The 18,828-nt window shown below is 42.0% G+C and overlaps 1 protein-coding gene across 1 annotated transcript in view; it reads right to left on the bottom strand.

The window, feature by feature from the left end:
- The window catches only part of DGKI (diacylglycerol kinase iota), a 341,772-nt gene that overhangs the window by 43,906 nt on the left and 279,038 nt on the right, over positions 1 to 18,828 (bottom strand). The window contains 1 exon segment of the mRNA XM_070948056.1: positions 3,148 to 3,173. Coding sequence (XP_070804157.1) covers positions 3,148 to 3,173 — 26 coding nt within the window.

Genomic DNA, 18,828 nt, shown 5'->3' with positions numbered 1-18,828 from the left:
TATATATTAGTGTTATTAGTTATGAGTATGTAATAGGGAAGTCTGGGGGGGAGGGTTAGGGAGGGTTAGGGAGGATGGGAAGTTTGGGGAGGGAGGTGGGGGGGTGAAAAAAGGGGTGAAAATGTAATTGTAAAACTTTTGCAATAAAAAAAAAAAAAAAAAAAAAAAAGAAAGTAACATTTGCCGGTTATAGACTTCAGAAAAGGGGATCATTAAAGAATGTGGTATAAGCCGTAAAATTATAACAGTAAATGGTTGAAACTATTTATCTTACTAATCACAGGAACCAATTCCACTAAATTTTTTACAAATGTTCATAAAACGTTATGATAAAAAAAGATGCAGAGATAGTGCTTCTTGAGATAATTACTTTAAAAGAGGACAAGAGGATTAACATGGTCAGGTAAAAACTAAAAGAGACAATAGCTCAGTGATAGCTTAATGTTAAATCCCATGCCTTGGGTTTAATTCTTCTAAAAAGATTGTCTATCTTTTTTACTCAAACACTCTTCAAGAAGTCTTCCAAAACAAAAAGTGACAATAAAATAAATACATATCTAAAAGAGCAGATTATAAAAGATATAATTAATACAATTTTTTTTAAAAAAAATGACAGTAATTAGAAGACAACTTCAATTCAGCATATTCAATAATTCATGTACTACATAAAACAAAGAATGTTATTCAATAAAACCAAATTTGATTAAATAACTCCTTCAAACTGCTTAAATGCATACAGTAATGGAGCATAATTCACTTTTAAGTAGAAGAGTTTAAGGCATAGAGTTATAATCTGTTATCTGATTTGTTCATAGTACACAGTATAATTTCTAAGTGTGGGAAGTTATGAGTATGAAAATATGAATAGGAAGTAAGGTGAATCATCTCCAAAGCTCAGCTATATGCATAGTTAGGGTTGGGAAGACAGTACAACAATCGGTGCCTAGACTGATGAAGATTCAGGAGAGAAATGTAAACAGCCAACTACATGTTTCTCAATGGTGAAATCCAAATTTTTTTACTACTGGTTCTGTGGGCATGGCTTGGTGGGCGTGTTGTGGCTTGGTGGGCATGGCAGGGGAAGGATACTGCAAAATCCCTATTCCCACCCCATTCTGGGGCCAGCCAGAGGTGGTATTTGTTGTTTCTCTGAACTACTCAAAATTTCCACTACCGGTTCTCCGAACTGCTCAAAATTTCCACTACCAGTTCTCCAGAACCTGTCAGAACCTGCTGGTTTTCACCCCTGATGCTTCTCCATTATCAATGAAAAGACCTAGATCCTTGCTAGATCACAGGAAGGCTGTCAGGAAAGGAACTGTACATATTGGTTCTAAATGGCAAAAATTCAATTGCTGGTAGGTTTTGTAACCCGTACACGTTTGTCTCTGCAAATCTTGCTAAAGAGAAATTATCTGTCAGACTCATGCTTGGGGGGGGGGGTGGAAATCACTTTCTTTTAAACAGCTGACAATATACCAGACAGATAGCAGAGGAATATTAACATAACAGAATATTTTTGAAGCTTTGCTGGAGTGGGACCCTTAAAGTAATAGGAAAACAGGATATTGGTCTGGTGTAGGTAAGGTATCCTCTTGTGAACATCAACAAGTAACTCACAAAACACCTTGAAGGCAAGGAAGGCTATGCTGATATAAATTACTCTCCTGAAAACTGCAATTTTTAAAACATCGGTACTAAATATTCTGACTTCAGAAAGAGAAATCTCAAACTCTTGCTCTTGCCTTTTAAATGCACTTCTCTATGGTACTGTAGTGAGTTTCCTCAACCAGCCATTTCACTGTCATTAAAAAGAAGCTTTCAATGTTCTTGGTATGATACGTGGCTATGGCTTTGATTCTTCCTTTCGAAGTAAGCTCATAAATTGCTTTTATAGTTCTGGAGTGGTTCGGGATATTGATCAAGCTGTAGCGCAGGTCTTGTTGGCACAGTGGCACCGGTGGTTAAATGGAACACGAAAGCAATTTGTGCAGAGGAAGAAAATAGTGAAAGGAGAAGAGGGAAATAGATCGTGGGGACAGCTATTGTGGATTAAAACCAAGAAGCTGCCCAAGGAAGTACTTTATCTGTCATCTGACACTCAATTAATAGATCAAATGAGGGAGCAATAACATAAGGTAAGGAAATCTCGTAATACCAACCAATAAATCAATGTCCATGGACAAGCTGCTTGATATGTGTATCTGAGACAGACTCAATGTATTCAATGTAATGTTTCCTCTGAAGCATGGAAGGCAAGGTTTTGGCAAGGATCTAATGAAATAAATGTATCACTCAGCAGTAGAAAAATAGAAGGGAACAGTGTATCTCTCTCAACATTGTAAAATCGTATTTGAAAAGCCAAGAATCTTGCAATTCCAGGAACTGTTAAGATAGCTTTAGGTGAGTCCCAGTATCCTGATCTTTTAACCATCCTGTTCGTTCAACCACTAACTTGTGAAGCATCGTAGGGATGACTGAGAGTGGGGATAAACCAGTGGTGGGATTCAAATTATTTTACTAATTTACAGTTTTACAGTTCTGTGGGCGTGGCTTGGTGGGCATGGCATGGCATGGCATGGCTTGGTGGGTGTGGCTTGGTGGGTGTGGCAGGGGAAGGTTACTGCAAAATCCCCATTTCCTCCCGATCAGCTGGGACTGGGAAGGCAGAAAATAGATGGGGGCAGGGCCAGTCAGAGGCGGTATTTACTGGTTCTCTGAACTACTCAAAATTTCTGCTACCGCTTCTCCAGAACTGGTCAGAACCTGCTGAATACCACCTCTGGGATGAACCTTGTAAAACGCTGTGTAAATGATTACAATCATTATTATCATCTCGTTTTTCTCTATAGAGTCTATAGTACTCTAAGGTTAATAGTCATGAATAACAGAAGTTTTATTCCAAACAATGTTACTGAAGCAAAAAAGCAAGGTTATTGAACTAGATTTATGATAGAACAGAAGTCCAAAACCGGATAGACTATCCCGTGTATATTTAATGAAATGACAGAGGAGCTATCTCTGTGTCTATATCAAATTTTACTTATTTCTGTACTTCAAATTCATTTTCAGGTACAACTTTACTGTCCCTTTCTCATCAAAATCAATTTTAAATTCAGTGGAAGAATTTATGAAATGGAATCTTACCTTGATCTTCTGAAGAAACAGGAGACCTACAAGTAAAGAAATAACAAGGAGCTTTAATCTTTGGTTTCTTTGGTTTTTTATTTTTTTTAAAAAAGACTTTAATGGCCTTGTTGGAATTTCTGCAGAGGTATCTGCAAGGTGAAATGGGACAGGATGGCAAGCTGTAAAAATGTAGGACACAAATCACACAAGATGCCACCTTAAAGCTCTTAAATCAGAACATTGAGATCCTAGAGAGACACTTTTCAACATTGCTCAACATATCTTGCTGCCAGTATCAGCAAAACCTTGGCCCACTCTCCATCCTGAACTAACACTAAAATTTGCAAATCAAGATCAGAAGTAGTATAACATACTGCTGGCTACTTTGCTCTTAGTGTATTCAAGCACACACACACACACACACACACACACACACACAGAGAGAGAGAGAGAGAGAGAGAGAGAGAGGGAGAGAGAGAGAGGGAGAGAGAGAGAGAGAGGGAGGGAGGGAGAGAGAGAGTTAAATATACCCCTAAAAATAGCAAATATAAAGATCTTATTCTTAAGCAGTTTGAGCAATATCATTATTACAAAGTTAGCTCAAAATTAAATCCCATGTACTTTACATTAACAATAGCAAATATAGACAGAATAATAGAAGGTGAGTAATAAATAGATGGAACGAGATGGGGTATTGTTATAACTGTAGAGTCCCCTTCCAAAGCTGTCCGGCAACCTTTGTCTCCCCCTTTTCAGTAGTTTTGAGAATAAAATTTAAAAAATCTAGTTGCCACCAGTTCTGCCTTCCCCATTCTAAGGTCCTTCAATCCCACCATGGAGTACAAAAGTCAGTCTCTCTCTTGAGCCAGCTCAAGATAAAGCGAGAAAATAAGAAAATAATTGATTTTGTAGCTTGGGCCAAAGGTTAATACAATCTGGCATTTTAGCAGTAAGCAAGGGGGTAGATTAGATCAGGGAAACAGTCAAGAAGAAAATCTATAGTTTAGTGGCAAAGCTCATGTCTTGATGGCAGGAAGCATGAGCCTTAATCCCTGACAACTTCTGCTAAAACAATTCAAGAGAATAGACAATGAAAATCTACTGCTGCCATACAGATTCAGTCGTGATAGTCAAATAATTCAATCTTGTATCAAGCATTTCTAGTGTACAGGTAGTCCTTGACTTATGACCAAAATTGAGCCCAGCATTTCTGTGGCTAAGAGAGTTTTGCCTCATTTTACGATATTTCTTTTCACAGTTGTTAAGTGAATCACAACAGCAGTTAAATTAGTAACATGGTTGTTAAGTGAATCTGGCTTCCACATTGACTTTGTTCATCAGAAGATTGCAAAAGGTGATTCCATGATCCCGGGACACTGCAATCATCATAAATGTCCAAAGTTTGTTACCAAGTGTCCAAAGTTTGACCATGGGGATGCTGCACTGATTTTAAGTGTAAAAAAAAATGCTCTTAAATCAATTTTTTTCCAGTCACTAATGGATGCATTGTAAGTCAAATACTACCTATATGGCATTGATGGATGAGGGTTTAATCCAACCTGTTAAATTAAATAATCCCTACCCATTCAAACATGGGACACGGTGGCTCAGTGGCTAAGACTCTGAGCTTGTCGATCGAAACGTTGGCAGTTCAGCGGTTCGAATCCCTAGTGCTGTGTAATGGGGTGAGCTCCCTTTACTTGTCCCAGCTTCTGCCAACCTAGCAGTTCAAAAGCACATAAAAAATGCAAGTAGAAAAATAGGGACCACTTTTGGTGGGAAGGTAACAGTGTTCCGTGCGCCTTTGGCATTTAGTCATGCCAGCCACATGACCACGGAGACGTCTTCGGACAGTGCTGGCCCTATGGCTTTGAAACGGAGATGAGCACCGCCCCCTAGAGCCAAGAACGACTAGCACATATGTGTGATGGGAACCTTTACTTTTACCCATTCAAAAAAAAAAAAAAAATAGATGTGGGAACAGAAAGAACTGATGTTGAAGTAGCTTCTGTCCCTCACGAACTATACAATATTTATCAACTCTTCACCTGTACCATTTTTACTGTTGTACTGTCTGGGGGAACCAAACGAAGGGAAAAGCATGTTTTGAGTTATTAACTTCTGCTGAAGAGCTTATGAGAATAAGCTCTCCATGATTTTTCTAAAATTTGGTCCCACTGCTATTGTAACCATGCAGCAGCATAAAAAGTAGCTAAACCTGGGTACTTGCAATTACTGAAATTCAGAAAGAAGCAGCACACAATTATCCACTTTATAATTACAAGTGAGTGTCTTTCAGGTTGCATCTTTTAAAGAGTGCCTCAGTAGAATTGTTATCACCGCAAGATGGTTAGAGGCAATTAGCCTTGCATCTAAAACCACCCGAAGGAGAAACCGGAAGGAAAAAAAAAATGACTATGATCATTTTGGCTGAGAAAATTGTAACTTTTCTACTCTATCTGTCCAGACCACGGAGTAGACATAGATCTGCTTGTTTGCGAGGGAGAAAGGCGAATGGCAGTCTAAGTCAACTTTAAACATGCAGGATTGCCAGAATGGGAACCTTAGACTCACTCACATGAGATGGACAACCATATAAATTGAATAAAATAAATATACCCTATAACTGAACATTTCCACTGGAATATGAACAAACCCAATTCTGAAGGAAAGCAAACAGGAGGCTAGTATGTGTCAGATTATTCATGAACTAGCAGAGACATGGTAACAAGATTAGCCAATGAATAGGCATAGCAACTAAATTAGCCAATGGGAGCTGAAACAGTTTGGAGGCTGAGCGTGGCTCAACTCTGTGCTGTGCTGAGAAATGAAACTGAAACCAGTCTGGACTTGCATCTCTGCTGTACTGCTTCCTGTGTGTTTTGCTTGTAATTTATCTCTGTAACTTCGACCACATTGAAAGAACTCTGCTATTGGTATTGTAAAATTTACTTCATCTGTTATTATATATGTAAAGAAAAGTTAATGAATCCAGCTGAATCAGTTATCTGTGTGTGCTTCTGAATTTGATTTTTTCATGAAACTCTGACAGTATGGTCTAGTGGTTAAGTCACCAGGCAAGAAAGTGGGAGACTGTGAGTTCAAGTCCCACATTAGCCATGAAAGCCAACTGGGTGGCTTTGGGCCAGTCATTTTCTCTCAGTTCAACCCACCTCACAGGGTTGTTGTTGTTGTTGTGGAGAAAATAAGAAGAAAGAGATGTGTTGAATGTTAATGTTAATGTTAATGTTAATTTTATTTATATACCACCCTTCTCCCGAAGGACTTGGGGCGGTGTATAGCCAATTTAAAAACATAAATATACAGACATCATCATTAAAAGTAATTAAACAGTTTCGGCCAAAATTTAAAACCCCAACTTAAAACTCCAATTTAAAAACCACTTAAATAGACAGCCCCGCCTGTCGGAACAGTAGGGTCTTGAGGGCACAGTGAAAAACCCGGAGGTCAGAGATTGTACGTATTTCCGGGGGCAGTTCATTCCAAAGGGCAGGAGCTCCCACTGAGAAGGCTCTCCTCCTGGGTGTAATTTGGCCGACGGCACCCTGAGGAGTCCCTTTCGGTGGGAGCGAACTGGTCGGTGGCAGGCTATTGGTGGCAGAAGGCGGTCCCGTAGATATGTTTGCCACTTTGACTTATTTGTAAAAATAATATAGGTGGGGATACAAATGAATAAGCAGGAGGCTAATAACAAGGTTTAGTTTTGCCTACTAAAGTAACTTTCTGCATAGCTACAGATATACTTTGGAAAAAGCTAAGGAGGAGCCATTTTAACTCTCTTTCTGCTATCCAAATTTCAAAGCTCTACCCCCTCTTTACCCTCTACAAAATGGAGCCGCCCCCTTCCTGGGAATCCAGACTACATTCCACCACAGTAGAAAAAAATAAAATGGTCAAGGTCAGGGGTGGGTTCTAAATTTTTTTTACTACCGGTTCTATGGGCGTGGCTTATTTTGTGGGCGTGGCTTGATGGTCATGTGACAAACAATTCTTTAGGATTTAGCAGAGGTACTGGGCTACCAGGCTTTTAACTGCTTGCAGAGCCATACCCGTCTACCCATTTGTTTTTGGAGCGTTCCGGTCTACCCATTTGTTTTTGGAGCGCACTGGTCTACCACCACACTGCCTTTTACCGCTGATCAGCTGTAGGGCAGCCCTTTGAAACGCTATCCCTTGTAACCATGCAGCAGCATAAAATTCCAAATTTGAAATCTGCTCCAGTTTGAGGGAGAAGGAGTCCATTTGAATGGAAGGAATCAAGAGAAGGGATTTGCAATGCAGAGCCGGGTTGATGGGATTTCAAGATTCATGACAATTCAATGATCCTCCTCCAGGCACATTTTTTTTAAAAAAAATCCAGCAATCCAGTGCATTATTCATAAAGACAAATGCCTCTAGAGAACCATCAAGCCTTCCTAAAGCAGCTATTTTTACCAACAAAAAAAAATTGCTATTTTTACCAGAAACTAGAGCCTCTGCCACCCAAAGCACACAGCTTTTAAGAATATAAAGTGCCAAACAACAAAATATCTTTATTGACCCTGTCTGGTATTTGACTGCCCTCTTTTTTACTGAGCAAATTGTGTGTTTTCTGCAAACCTGCTACCTTGTTTGGGGATAATGTGTTTTAACTAAATAAGGAAATCCTGCATCTAAATATTTAAATTCCTTCTTTCTTCTTTAATTCTTTCTCTTTAATTTTAGAAATTTATTTTTTCCCCTTAAGTTCTAAAATTGTTCTTCTAAGTGATTTCTTTTTTGGGGCAGAATGCAGATGATGTTTAAAGAGAGATGTTGAAAAGGGTGTTAATGTGCAGTTGTATGTATGCACACAATTATTGTATGCCATTTATATCTGCTTCAGACAGGCATTCAGTGTGGGTTATTTTGCAGATGACACAACACCCACACAGAGGACAGATGATTAACCTCCAGATTGGGTGAAGTCTATTACTTAAATAGTAAATTAGCATTTTCTTAGAAAATGAACACTAGCAAGTTTGTGATTAACCTTACAAGCCTTTATTTTCCATAGTTTCTATGTACAACAGATTTAAACCTATTTAGTATGATTTCTCTCATTTTCTTTAATCTTCCTTTTGTTCTATTATGCTTCTATTTATTTATTTAGTAAATATAATCATATATTCAATATATACTAATTTGCTATATTGTTTCTATTTCTACACTACCTATACTTATTTTGTAAATCTATTTCTTAAGGTGATGTAAAAGATGACCAGGCTGAGCCCGAGGGCAGGGTCAAAGGCATCATCAGTCTGGAATCCCTACACCACCAAAAGAGACCTAAGTCCATCCTCTTTGAAGTCCGTTGACTCTTATCTGATGCCAATTTATCTTGATTGTTAGTAGATCAGATTCTTGTGTATAGAAGGTTGCATGGAATAAACTTGCAGTACTTTGAACTTTATCCTGGGGTTTGGTTTCTTGTGCTTGACCAGTATATATTTATTTCTATACTCCAGTTTTATACTTCCATGTTCCAGATTTATGTTCTTTTCATTTGTTTTACAACTTAATTACTTGACGGTATTATAAAAGCAATTTATTACTGCCTCTGGCTTCCATAAATGACCTCAGTGAGAATGCTGTTGCCTGTAGTACAAGCTGTGCTGAGTCTCTGGAATCTGTTGGGCATGGTAACCACCATGAAACTATGCCCAAACTTCTCAGTCAGTCAACAATATTAAAGAGGTCTAATAAGACCAGCACATTGTTTTACTTCCAAAACCCAGGAATTGATGAGACATATGGAAACATACGATCTGATCATGAGTTTGATCACAGTGTCTTCCATCTTCAAATTATATTATGTGCTCCAAGAATTAAAAACAGAGTAATGTATAATCCCATATACCAGTGGTGAAATCCAATTTTTTTTACTACTGGTTCTGTGGGCGTGGCTTGGTGGGCGTGGTGTGGCTTGGTGGGCGTGGCTTGGTAGGTGTGGCAGGGGAAAGATACTGCAAAATCTCCATTCCCACCCCACTCCTGGGGGAAGGATATTGCCAGTACTATTTGGTATTTACCAGTACTTAAGGTGGTATTTGCCAGTACTTAAAATTTCTGCTGCTGGTTCTCCGAATTGCTCAAAATTTCTGCTACCGGTTCTCTAGAACCTGTCAGAACCTGCTGGATTTCACCCCTGCCATATACGACTCAGGACTATGATCACTTGGGGCAAACCAATGGATACCATGGAAAGCATGACCCCAGACCCAAAATTTAGTGATTGAATTCCCCCAGCACCAACGGCTAGAAAAAATCTACTATCAGGCTTGTGATGTGATCAAGATGCTGTGGAAAGGGATTCTTTTGTTGTGGCTCCATTACCTGAGCCTGTCTTATCGGCAGGAGAGGACTCCGAGAGTGAAGGAGAGGAGTTGGCAAGGCCTCCCTCTCCAGGACCCTCCTCTCTGGCAATGCCTTCGGTGTCCTCCAAAAGTCAAGAGATAGGCCCGGGGCCAAGCACTTCCACGCAGCCACAGGTAGACAGTAATGAGGAAGATGAGTCTTGGCTGGACCCTCGGCAGCGTCGCAGAGATAAGTGCGTGCAGCAGAAGAAGAGGCGTGCCAGGGATTAGGCTGAGTCACTGGACCACACCCCACAGGGTATAAAAGAGGGTGTAGTGGCCAGTTCAGCTCTGTGACAAGCAAAAAACGGATATCGGACGACCTTCTTTGTATTTACTGGACTTTGTTGATTATTGTGTATTGGCTTTGTTCCCGGACGAAGGGAGAAACTCCCCCCTCATGAGTAAAGAATACCTGGCAGCCAGCCACTGGGTTGCTGCCAATTCTGATACCAGATAAAACTGTTGTTGGCTGAGTTCTTTAACTGTTGCCTGTCTGTGGGGGTGCGTGTGTGAGACGGGGACAGAACATCTTTTGACCAACATTACACATATATGTATTTATATGCTGACCGTTTCTAATGCTATCCCTAAATTGCTACTACATCCCAGTTCCCAATACATTGTTTGAAACTGATCACTTTGTGGGCAAGGTATTTGGAAACTGCCAAGGCATAGAATCATCCTCTTCCCTGCCTTAGACTTTTGGCTGCTGAAAGACCTGAAATCCAGAAGGGCAAATTTTAACAAAATTTTAACAAAAATTGTAACTTTCCCCACAGCCACAGTGACACCTTATCCACTCAACCACTGGTAGCATCAGTAGGCTTCACAATATCTCTTTTAACACCGCCAATGATTTCACTCTTCTCAACCCTAGTTTCCATTCTTTCTCTGATTCAGCAAATATTCTACAGATCATCATTCCTCTGCTCGCAATTTCCCTTCTTTCAAGGCACAATATTGCCTGACCTTCATCAAAATCTACAGTTCTAGATGTCTCCAGCCTTTCTATCCTTAAAAGTTTTGCTTTTGTGACAGGCGCTGTTGGAAGCAATTTGTGAAGCCACTGAAATATCTGTGTTTTAAGTTTTTATTTCTCCTAATGTGGTTATTGTTTTCCTGTTTTATTGCCTTGACCATCAGTGCTTTCAACCCGCTTATAAAATTGCCTTAAATCACTAGTCGATTGAGTCATCCAATAAATTGAATAAAAACAAACATCTGGGATGCCACATGTTGCTGTATCCATGCACGGCTTTGGCGCATAGTTAGATAATTGGGTTTATGACTTGTTTTTCTTTCAAAGAATGACACTTATGGTGTAATGGGCTGACACATGGTAACGATGCAAATTGTCTCCGTTTTCCTCCATTCCATCTTTTCCACAGAAGTTCGGTTTAGGTTTGGCTTCAGGCTTGAGAGGATAAATTGCACTGTGGAAGATTGGCAGGGAGTTAGTGTTGTGGCCCCTTACTCCCTTTGCACGTAAAAGCAATACCTGTGCAGAAAGGATTAAAGAGTTTCTTACCAGGGCTTTGCACGATTGCATGGTTTTTATTGTTAGTTGCTTTTGTTTTCTTCTTATCTGTATTCTCCTTGTAACCATTAAGATAAAGAAGCCAACACTAGCTCACTTAATCTAACATCTGCCAAGGGCAGGAAGAACAATGGATGGATAAGAGTAATGTTCTCATAAACAAAGGGTCACTTTCCAGGGCATTGGTCAGTGATGTCATCAGGTGCTGTTCTGCTAGAGACTTTATCTTCCCTAAAAATATTCTATTGTCTGAAGTTATGATACAGTCCCTGATAAGATGTACTACCTACCAGGCCATCTCCAGTTGTTTGGATTCCCTGTCTCTTTAGCAAAGGATAAAATGGCAACAAAAATCCCCAGTCAAGTTTGAACCTTGGTGTACTTCCAAAGTCCTAATAGAGTGTTAAGCAGCCTTCAATCTGCTGCCATGCTTTGGGTTTCTGACATGCAGAAGAGTACAGGGAATAGTAGATCATTATCCTTTAATTCTCTTAATATTTATTCCATAAAGTCCTCATTGATATTTCGCATAGCCTTCAAATCCAATACTATCACTGTGTTGCCCCGAAAATAAGACCCTGTCTTATATTTTTTTGAACCCTGAAGTAAGCACTTGGCCTTATTGCCATGCACTCAAAAGTCCGATTGGGCTTATTATCAGGGGATGTCTTATTTTGGGGGAAAACAGGGTAGCTCCCAACTGCAATTGTGCCCAGATATCATTGCAGAGTAAAGGGTTAATGGGTGGATTCTCTGGCTCTCTGAATGAGTTTGGTGGCTGAACCCTGATGGGCTTAAGACTGAAAGGGACAATTGGCCAAAGAATATTAGGTGTCTGAGAGTCTCTTCTAGTGCATTATGGGAATATAATCAGTGGTGGTATTCAGCTGGTTCGTTCTGGTTCGGGCAAACCAGTAGCGAAGAGCCCCTGCTATATGACGTCCTATTTAGACATTTCTGAGGCCAGAGCCATGCGCAGAAGGTGCACGAGCAAGCAAAGCGCTTGCATGGAAGGCTGGGCGCATGCGTGGAAGGTGCACATGAAGTAAGCATGCACGGCAAACCAGTGATAGGAATATGGGAAACCCACCACTGAACATAATGCCTTCAGGGCATTGTGAGGGATCAAAAAAAAGTAACAGCTCTCAATAGCAACAACAACAGCTCTCAGAGATATACCTGTGGGAAACATTTAAAAGGGGGAGGCTGAGGATAGACTTTAGACTTGTTGGGACCAAGTAGTTGCCCCCAAATTTCTTAGTCTGAAACTGGGTCATTTATTTGCCTTATTAAAATGCCAAGATCATACCTAAATTCACTGGTGGGATTCAAGTAATTTAACAACCAGTTCTCTGCCCTAATTATTTCTTCCAACAACCAGTTTGCCAAACTGCTCAGAAAGCTAACAACCGGTTCTACCGAAGTGGTGCGAACTGGCTGAATCCCACCACTGCCTAAATTAACAAATTTAGCTGTGAAAAAAGATTCCAAGCCATTTTATTCATTTCTCTATTTCTAAATGTTATTCTGACATTGTTGGATTGAACAACGTAGGTAGCTCTTTAATAGGGAGCTTGATTTCCAACCCCCCTCTCCCTAGTGCGTTCCAGGAAAGTTGGAGATTATAATACTGACCTATAATTTCCACAATAATTTGAGGAACTGAAAATGCAAATGACATCTGTAAAACTCTAATCCCTTCTGGTTATTTCTCCCTCTGCCACATCTTTCAATAAGTTACATAGCTTTCAACCAAAAGAAGAAAAATCCTGGAAAACATATCTGCATGGCCCCAGATTTGGGGAATCTATTCCACGTCTTAAGATACATTTTAGTATTTCTGGTCTTTTAAAACTATTAATTGTTCTACATAAGCAAGTTGGAAGCAAGTTACTGAAGTTATATACCGATGGTTATCCTTGACACTTCAGTGCCACCTAGAGGAATGCATATGACACTATCACCAAGGAGAAACGAGATAGCTTTCACTGACATAAGTAAATAACTAAAACACAAGCTATTTCTAGATTAGGAGAGTTGCAAAGAATATATTTACCTTAATTGAAGTTGCCATGAGCAACCTTTTGGGATCAAATCATAGAAATTTCCCTTAATTTTATTTTTAACAATGAGGGTAGAGGTAGTTTGTAGATACAAAATCTACCCCATTGTAGTTTTCTTCCCATTTTTTTCCTTTGCTTTTATCAATCATATTATCCCTATCTGGGGGCTTACATTTCTGCTTTTATGAACTTTCCGTTAGATATTAATGGGAAACCAAACAACCATTTTTCACCAATTATGTCACTACTATCTAGTATGACTTGGGTAAAATTCAGGCACCTTCAATTTGTCCTCCCTGTTCAATCCAATTTAATTAAAAAACCAAAAGGAACATTTTATGATTACCAGCATGGAGCTAAACTAGGCCTTCAGTCAGAATAAAGTGATGGTTTCCTTCTTCTATAACACCATATTTAAACCATATTTATCACTATTTTTTAATATGTATGTATACCTTTAAATTGGCATGTGCAGATTTTACAGAAATCTATTTCTTACTGTTGTAGCGCGGGAATAACGAGAGGCACAAGCAAGCTAGTGACAACAGCTCTTTAATTCAGGGTGAGACTTCAGCAAAGAAACACAGGCAACAGTCCTCTTTATATACTTTTCAGAGGCAACCATGAACCAATCAGAATTCACTGAACATTTGAATTTCCTGCACAAAATAGATACATACATAACACCCCTCCACTCCCAGAAGGCACTTATCCTATCTATTTACATATTTACATACAAAATCATGCAGGTGACCAGGGCGTGTCTTAGTCCTGGTTGACCTGTGCAGTTCAGTTGTTGGTGAGGCATCGAGCCGGTCGGAGGGACCTCCCATCTCTCCCGGCTCCGCCAATGGAACCTCCTGGATTTTCTCCGGAGGTGTGGCTATCCCCGGCTGGGAGTGTCGACTCGCTGGGGCGGCGCTGGAACTCTGGGTTGCCAGATAAGTATTCCGGCTTACTCGGGCTTGAGGTAGCTGTGTCAGGAAGACTTTGATAGTTAGGATTTACAGTAATTGAATATTCATGTTGTAATCGTTTACGCAATTGATCTATATGTCTCCTCCAAATTTTACCATGCCCTATATCAACTGTGTATGACTTTGGACCAGTAATTCCTACGATGGTTCCCTCTACCCACAAGGGGCCGTTGGTGTAGTTTCTGGCAAATACTGGTGTTCCCACTTGAAATTGCCTTAGTCCCCCTTCCCCCTTGAAGTTATCGGGGGAGTAATTGGGATGCAATCGATCGAGAATGCACCTTAGCTTTCGGCCCATTAAGAGCTCGGCTGGGCTGTGGCCCGAGGTTGGGCACGGGGTGGCGTGCTGTACAGCTAAGAACTCATCTATTCTAGCCTGCCAGTCCCCTGCATCGAGCCGGGAAAGAGCTTCCTTGGCCATTCTCACAAATCTCTCTGCAAGGCCATTCGAAGCCAGATGAAAAGGAGCGGATAATGCATGTCTTATGCCTAACTCGGCTAGATAGCCCTTAAATTGAGTTGCCGTGAATTGGGGCCCATTGTCAGATACCAGAATGTCCGGTAACCCGTGTGTTACAAACAGTTTTCAGAGTAGTTTGATTACGGCCTCAGAAGTGGTAGACAGCATTAAGGCAATCTCGAGCCACTTAGAATATGCATCTACAATGATTAAGAAGTTCTGGCCGTGGAACGGGCCAGCGAAATCGATGTGAATCCTCCCCCACAGTCCCTTTGGTTGTTCCCATTCCCGAACGGGAGCTATAGGAGGATCTGGGCGGGATTCCTGGCAGGGCCTGCACTTCCCCACCCACTCAGTGACGCCTTGGTCGAGATGTGGCCACCAAACATAGCTATGAGCTAGGCCTTTCATGCGAACAATACCAGGGTGTCCCTCATACAGCATTTATAAAACCCTGTGCCTTAACCGCGAGGGAATGACCACCCTGTCTCCCCACAATAAGCAACCCCCCAACATTGACAGTTCATTTTTCTTGTTAAAGTACAATTGAAAATCCCCACTGTCCACCTTGGTAGGCCAACCCCACATAACCCAGCCCATTACAGTGCGCAAGACAGAGTCCCTGGCAGAAACCTTTGCCACCTCGCTTGATGAAATGGGGCCCGGGGATACAACGTCAATGAGTAGCACTGGGGCCTCCGGAGTCGGGTTGTCCAATAGTTTGGGCAAGGGGCATCGGCTGAGGGCGTCAGCATGTCCCAGAGTCTTGCCCGGCCGGTGGAGCAGTTTGTAGGAATAGACGGCTAAGGAAATGGACCATCTGGTCATCCGGGAGAAAGTGCAGCCGGGGTCGGTTTATCTCCAGCCAAAAGTCCCAAAAGAGGCTGGTGGTCCGTAATGAGTTCAAAAGTACGGCCAAACAAGTACTCGTGAAATTTTTTGACCCCAGCTACAGCCACTAATGCCTCCCTGTCCAGCTGGCTATAGTTCCTTTCAGCACTGGACAAAGTGCGAGAGTAATAGGCGATGGGCGCCTCTAACCCGTTCGGCAGTCTATGGCTTAGAACCGCGCCTACACCAAAGGGGGAAGCGTCACACACCAATACTAGAGGTAGTTCAGAATTGTATTGGATGAGGAAACTGTCCTCAGACAAAAGTTTCTTTACTGCGTTGAATGCAGCTGCTTCTCGTTTGCCCCACACCCAGGGAACGTTTTTTCCAAGGAGCCTGTGCAGTGGCTCCGCAATGGTGGCTTTGTGTTTTAAAAACATGGTGTAGAAATTAAGAAGCCCCAAGAAGGCCTGTAGTTCGGGCTTCGATTTAGGGGTGGGCACGTTCTGGATGGCCCTGACTTTGCTTTCTGTGGGGTGAATGCCCATGCCGTCGATTCAGTAGCCTAAGAATTCCACTGATGGAACCGCTATCTTGCATTTTGCTCATTTGAGTTTGAGTCCTGCTTCTCGGAATCTGGTTAGGACTTGTCTAACCCTATGTCCTAACTGAGTCTCGTCTTGGCCACTAATTAGAACGTCGTCAAAATACGGGACGACTCCTGGGAGGCCTTATAGAAGGCGCTCCATGGTACTCTGGAAGAGCCCCGGGGCGATGCTAACCCCAAACTGTAGCCTAGTGCATTTAAAGGCACCTCTATGAGTTACTATGGTCTGCGATTCTGCCGTAGCGTCATCTACTGGCAGCTGCTGGTACGCCTGCGCAAGGTCTAGTTTTGCGAATAGCTTGCCAGGCTCCAGGGAGTGTAGTAGATGGTGGACGATCGGAACGGGATAGGCTCTCTGCTGCAACGCCTTATTGATCAAACACTTATAGTCAGCGCAAATTCTAATTGATCTGTCCGATTTAACTGGCGTGACTATTGGGGTTTCCCACTTGGCGTGATCTACGGGAACTAACACCCCTTGCTTAATGAGCTTGTCGAGCTCTGCATCAATTTTGGGCTTTAAAGCAAATGGAACCCGTCTTGCTTTTAGCCTGATTGGCGCTACATTGGGGTCTAAATTAAAAGAGATAGGGGTCCCCACGTACTTGCCTAGAGTCTCTTCGAAAACGTCCCGGAACTCGTGAAGAAGGGTTTCTTTGAGGGATGGCCCACCGATGCTGTGAACTCCCGTGAAGCCCATGCCGAGGGCTCGAAACCATGCCATGCCCAGGAGACTCGGTAGCAGCTTGCTTATGATGGTCAGGGGCAGCTCTTTCTGGAACTCACCATAGATGACCCGGAACGTGCCCACGCCTTCTACGAGAACTCGGTTTCCCTGGTAGTCGAGGAGGCAAACTTTCTGTCGGGACAGCTGGGCTTTCTGGAACTTGGGCAGGAGCGCTTTGAGTGTTGTCCAGGACATGATTGATAGTGTAGACCCAGTGTCGATTTCCATTTCGCACAGTCTGCCTTCAATTTCTACTTTTGTGTAGACTTTCTCATCATCGGTTGTGCTGGCTTGGCCGATTCTCGTGCTGTAGGTCTCTCACTTTTGAGATTCGCGCCGTTTTCTCGCGCCGTCATCTTTGATTGGCTGTTTTGAACGAGCTGGTTCTGGTTGGTCGTGGTAGTCACATGGCTTGAGACTACGCAGAAATTGAGCTCTGCAAACTCGTGCTAGGTGGTCTTTCCTATCGCAACGCCTGCAAATGGCGTCTCTGTATTTACACAATTGTCTCTCGTGGTCCCCGCCATAGCTAGGACAGTTCTCTTAGCGGCGGCGTTGCTCGCTCTTCTTCTTTTCCGTATGGAAGACGTCCTTGTCCGACTCTTCCTCTGTGCTGGTTCGCGCCTCCTCTCTGTGAACGGGGACTGTTTTCGGTCCGTCTTTGCTTGATAGTGGTCGCTGCAGCACTTCAGAAGCCTTCGTTGATGCTTCGTGTGCTCGGGCTTCATCCAACGCGCCGGCTAGTGTTAGGTCTGGCTTGGCCAGGAGGCGCCTCTGTAAAGAGTGTCTTTAACGCCGCAAATCAATTGCTCAAGTAGCGCGTCATCTAAGTCTCTGTAGTCACAATGCGTTGCGGCTTTTCGAAGTGCGGCCACATATGCGCTGACCGGTTCTCCTTCTTTTTGTACACGCTGTCAGAGCTTGTAGCGCTGTACGAATTTCGAAGGTACTGGAGCGTAGTGGGCTCTCAGGTTTGCTTGAAGGACATCCCAGGGACCGTCTGGACTGGGGTTGGCTTGCAGAGGGACTCGGCCATCTCAAGACGTCTGGCTTAAGAACAGGGCTCGTTTTCGGTTTGCTGATAGCCCTTGCATCTCGCTAGCTTCCAGGGAGCACTCGAACCTGGTCAGATACGATCCCCACTTTTCTCGGGTGGGGTCGAAAGGTTTTGGCGGAATGTAGGCAGACATGCCGTGTCTCCGTGTTCGCTAGTCACCCTGGCTGAAACTCAGAGCTCTTTTTGATTTGCTTCTTGTGGCCTCAATCCCACCTTCGTCGCCAATGTTGTAGCACGGGAATAACGAGAGGCACAAGCAAGCTAGTGACAACAGCTCTTTAATTCAGGGTGAGACTTCAGCAAAGAAACACAGGCAACAGTCCTCTTTATATACTTTTCAGAGGCAACCATGAACCAATCAGAATTCACTGAACATTTGAATTTCCCGCACAAAATAGATACATACATAACACTTACATTCTTTGATTTTCCTCTATTTACATACAAAACTGTCCACTCTTTTAAAAAAATATGGCTTGATACAATTTTCAATTCAAAAACATTTTTTTAAAAAAAAGAAGTAGATGAATGCAGTTAGCAAAAGCATTTCCTCCATCTTCCCATTTTGAATATATAGTTTTAATCCAAAGTTTTATGAAGAAGCCAAATTCTATGAAGATCTCATTACCAGGTGTCTCTCTTCACTGCCCAAATGATGAGAAACCTGACATACGATCACATTTCTACTTCCTGCAACAGGATTTTTATTACCCATCCTTTCCTTCATTTCAAATGAAACTGAAAAGCATACACTGAGTGAAAGGAAAGGAAAATAATACAAATGAGAACAGAGAGGAGAAAAGGGGAAATACCTATTATTTCCTGATCAAAAGAGAGATCAGGGAGGTAGGGAGAAAATGGAACTTTTTCTATTATTTCAAGGATTGTCTCTTTTTTTTCTCTGTTTGATGCATTTGTAATTTTGGGGAAAAGTTCTAGGCACAAGATGACTTACAGGCAAGAACAATTATTCACAGAAAACACAGCCAGTTATCAATTTATTGGAATTCCATATATCCTCCCCCTTGGTTCCAATCCTGCA

This window comes from Pituophis catenifer, unplaced genomic scaffold (genome assembly GCF_029215685.1).
Source record: "Pituophis catenifer annectens isolate HBS135680 unplaced genomic scaffold, rPitCat1.0.hap2 SCAF_7, whole genome shotgun sequence".
NCBI lineage: Eukaryota > Metazoa > Chordata > Lepidosauria > Squamata > Colubridae > Pituophis > Pituophis catenifer.
Note: the sequence above shows the minus strand (reverse complement) of the source record. Positions and strands in the feature narration are given on the sequence as shown.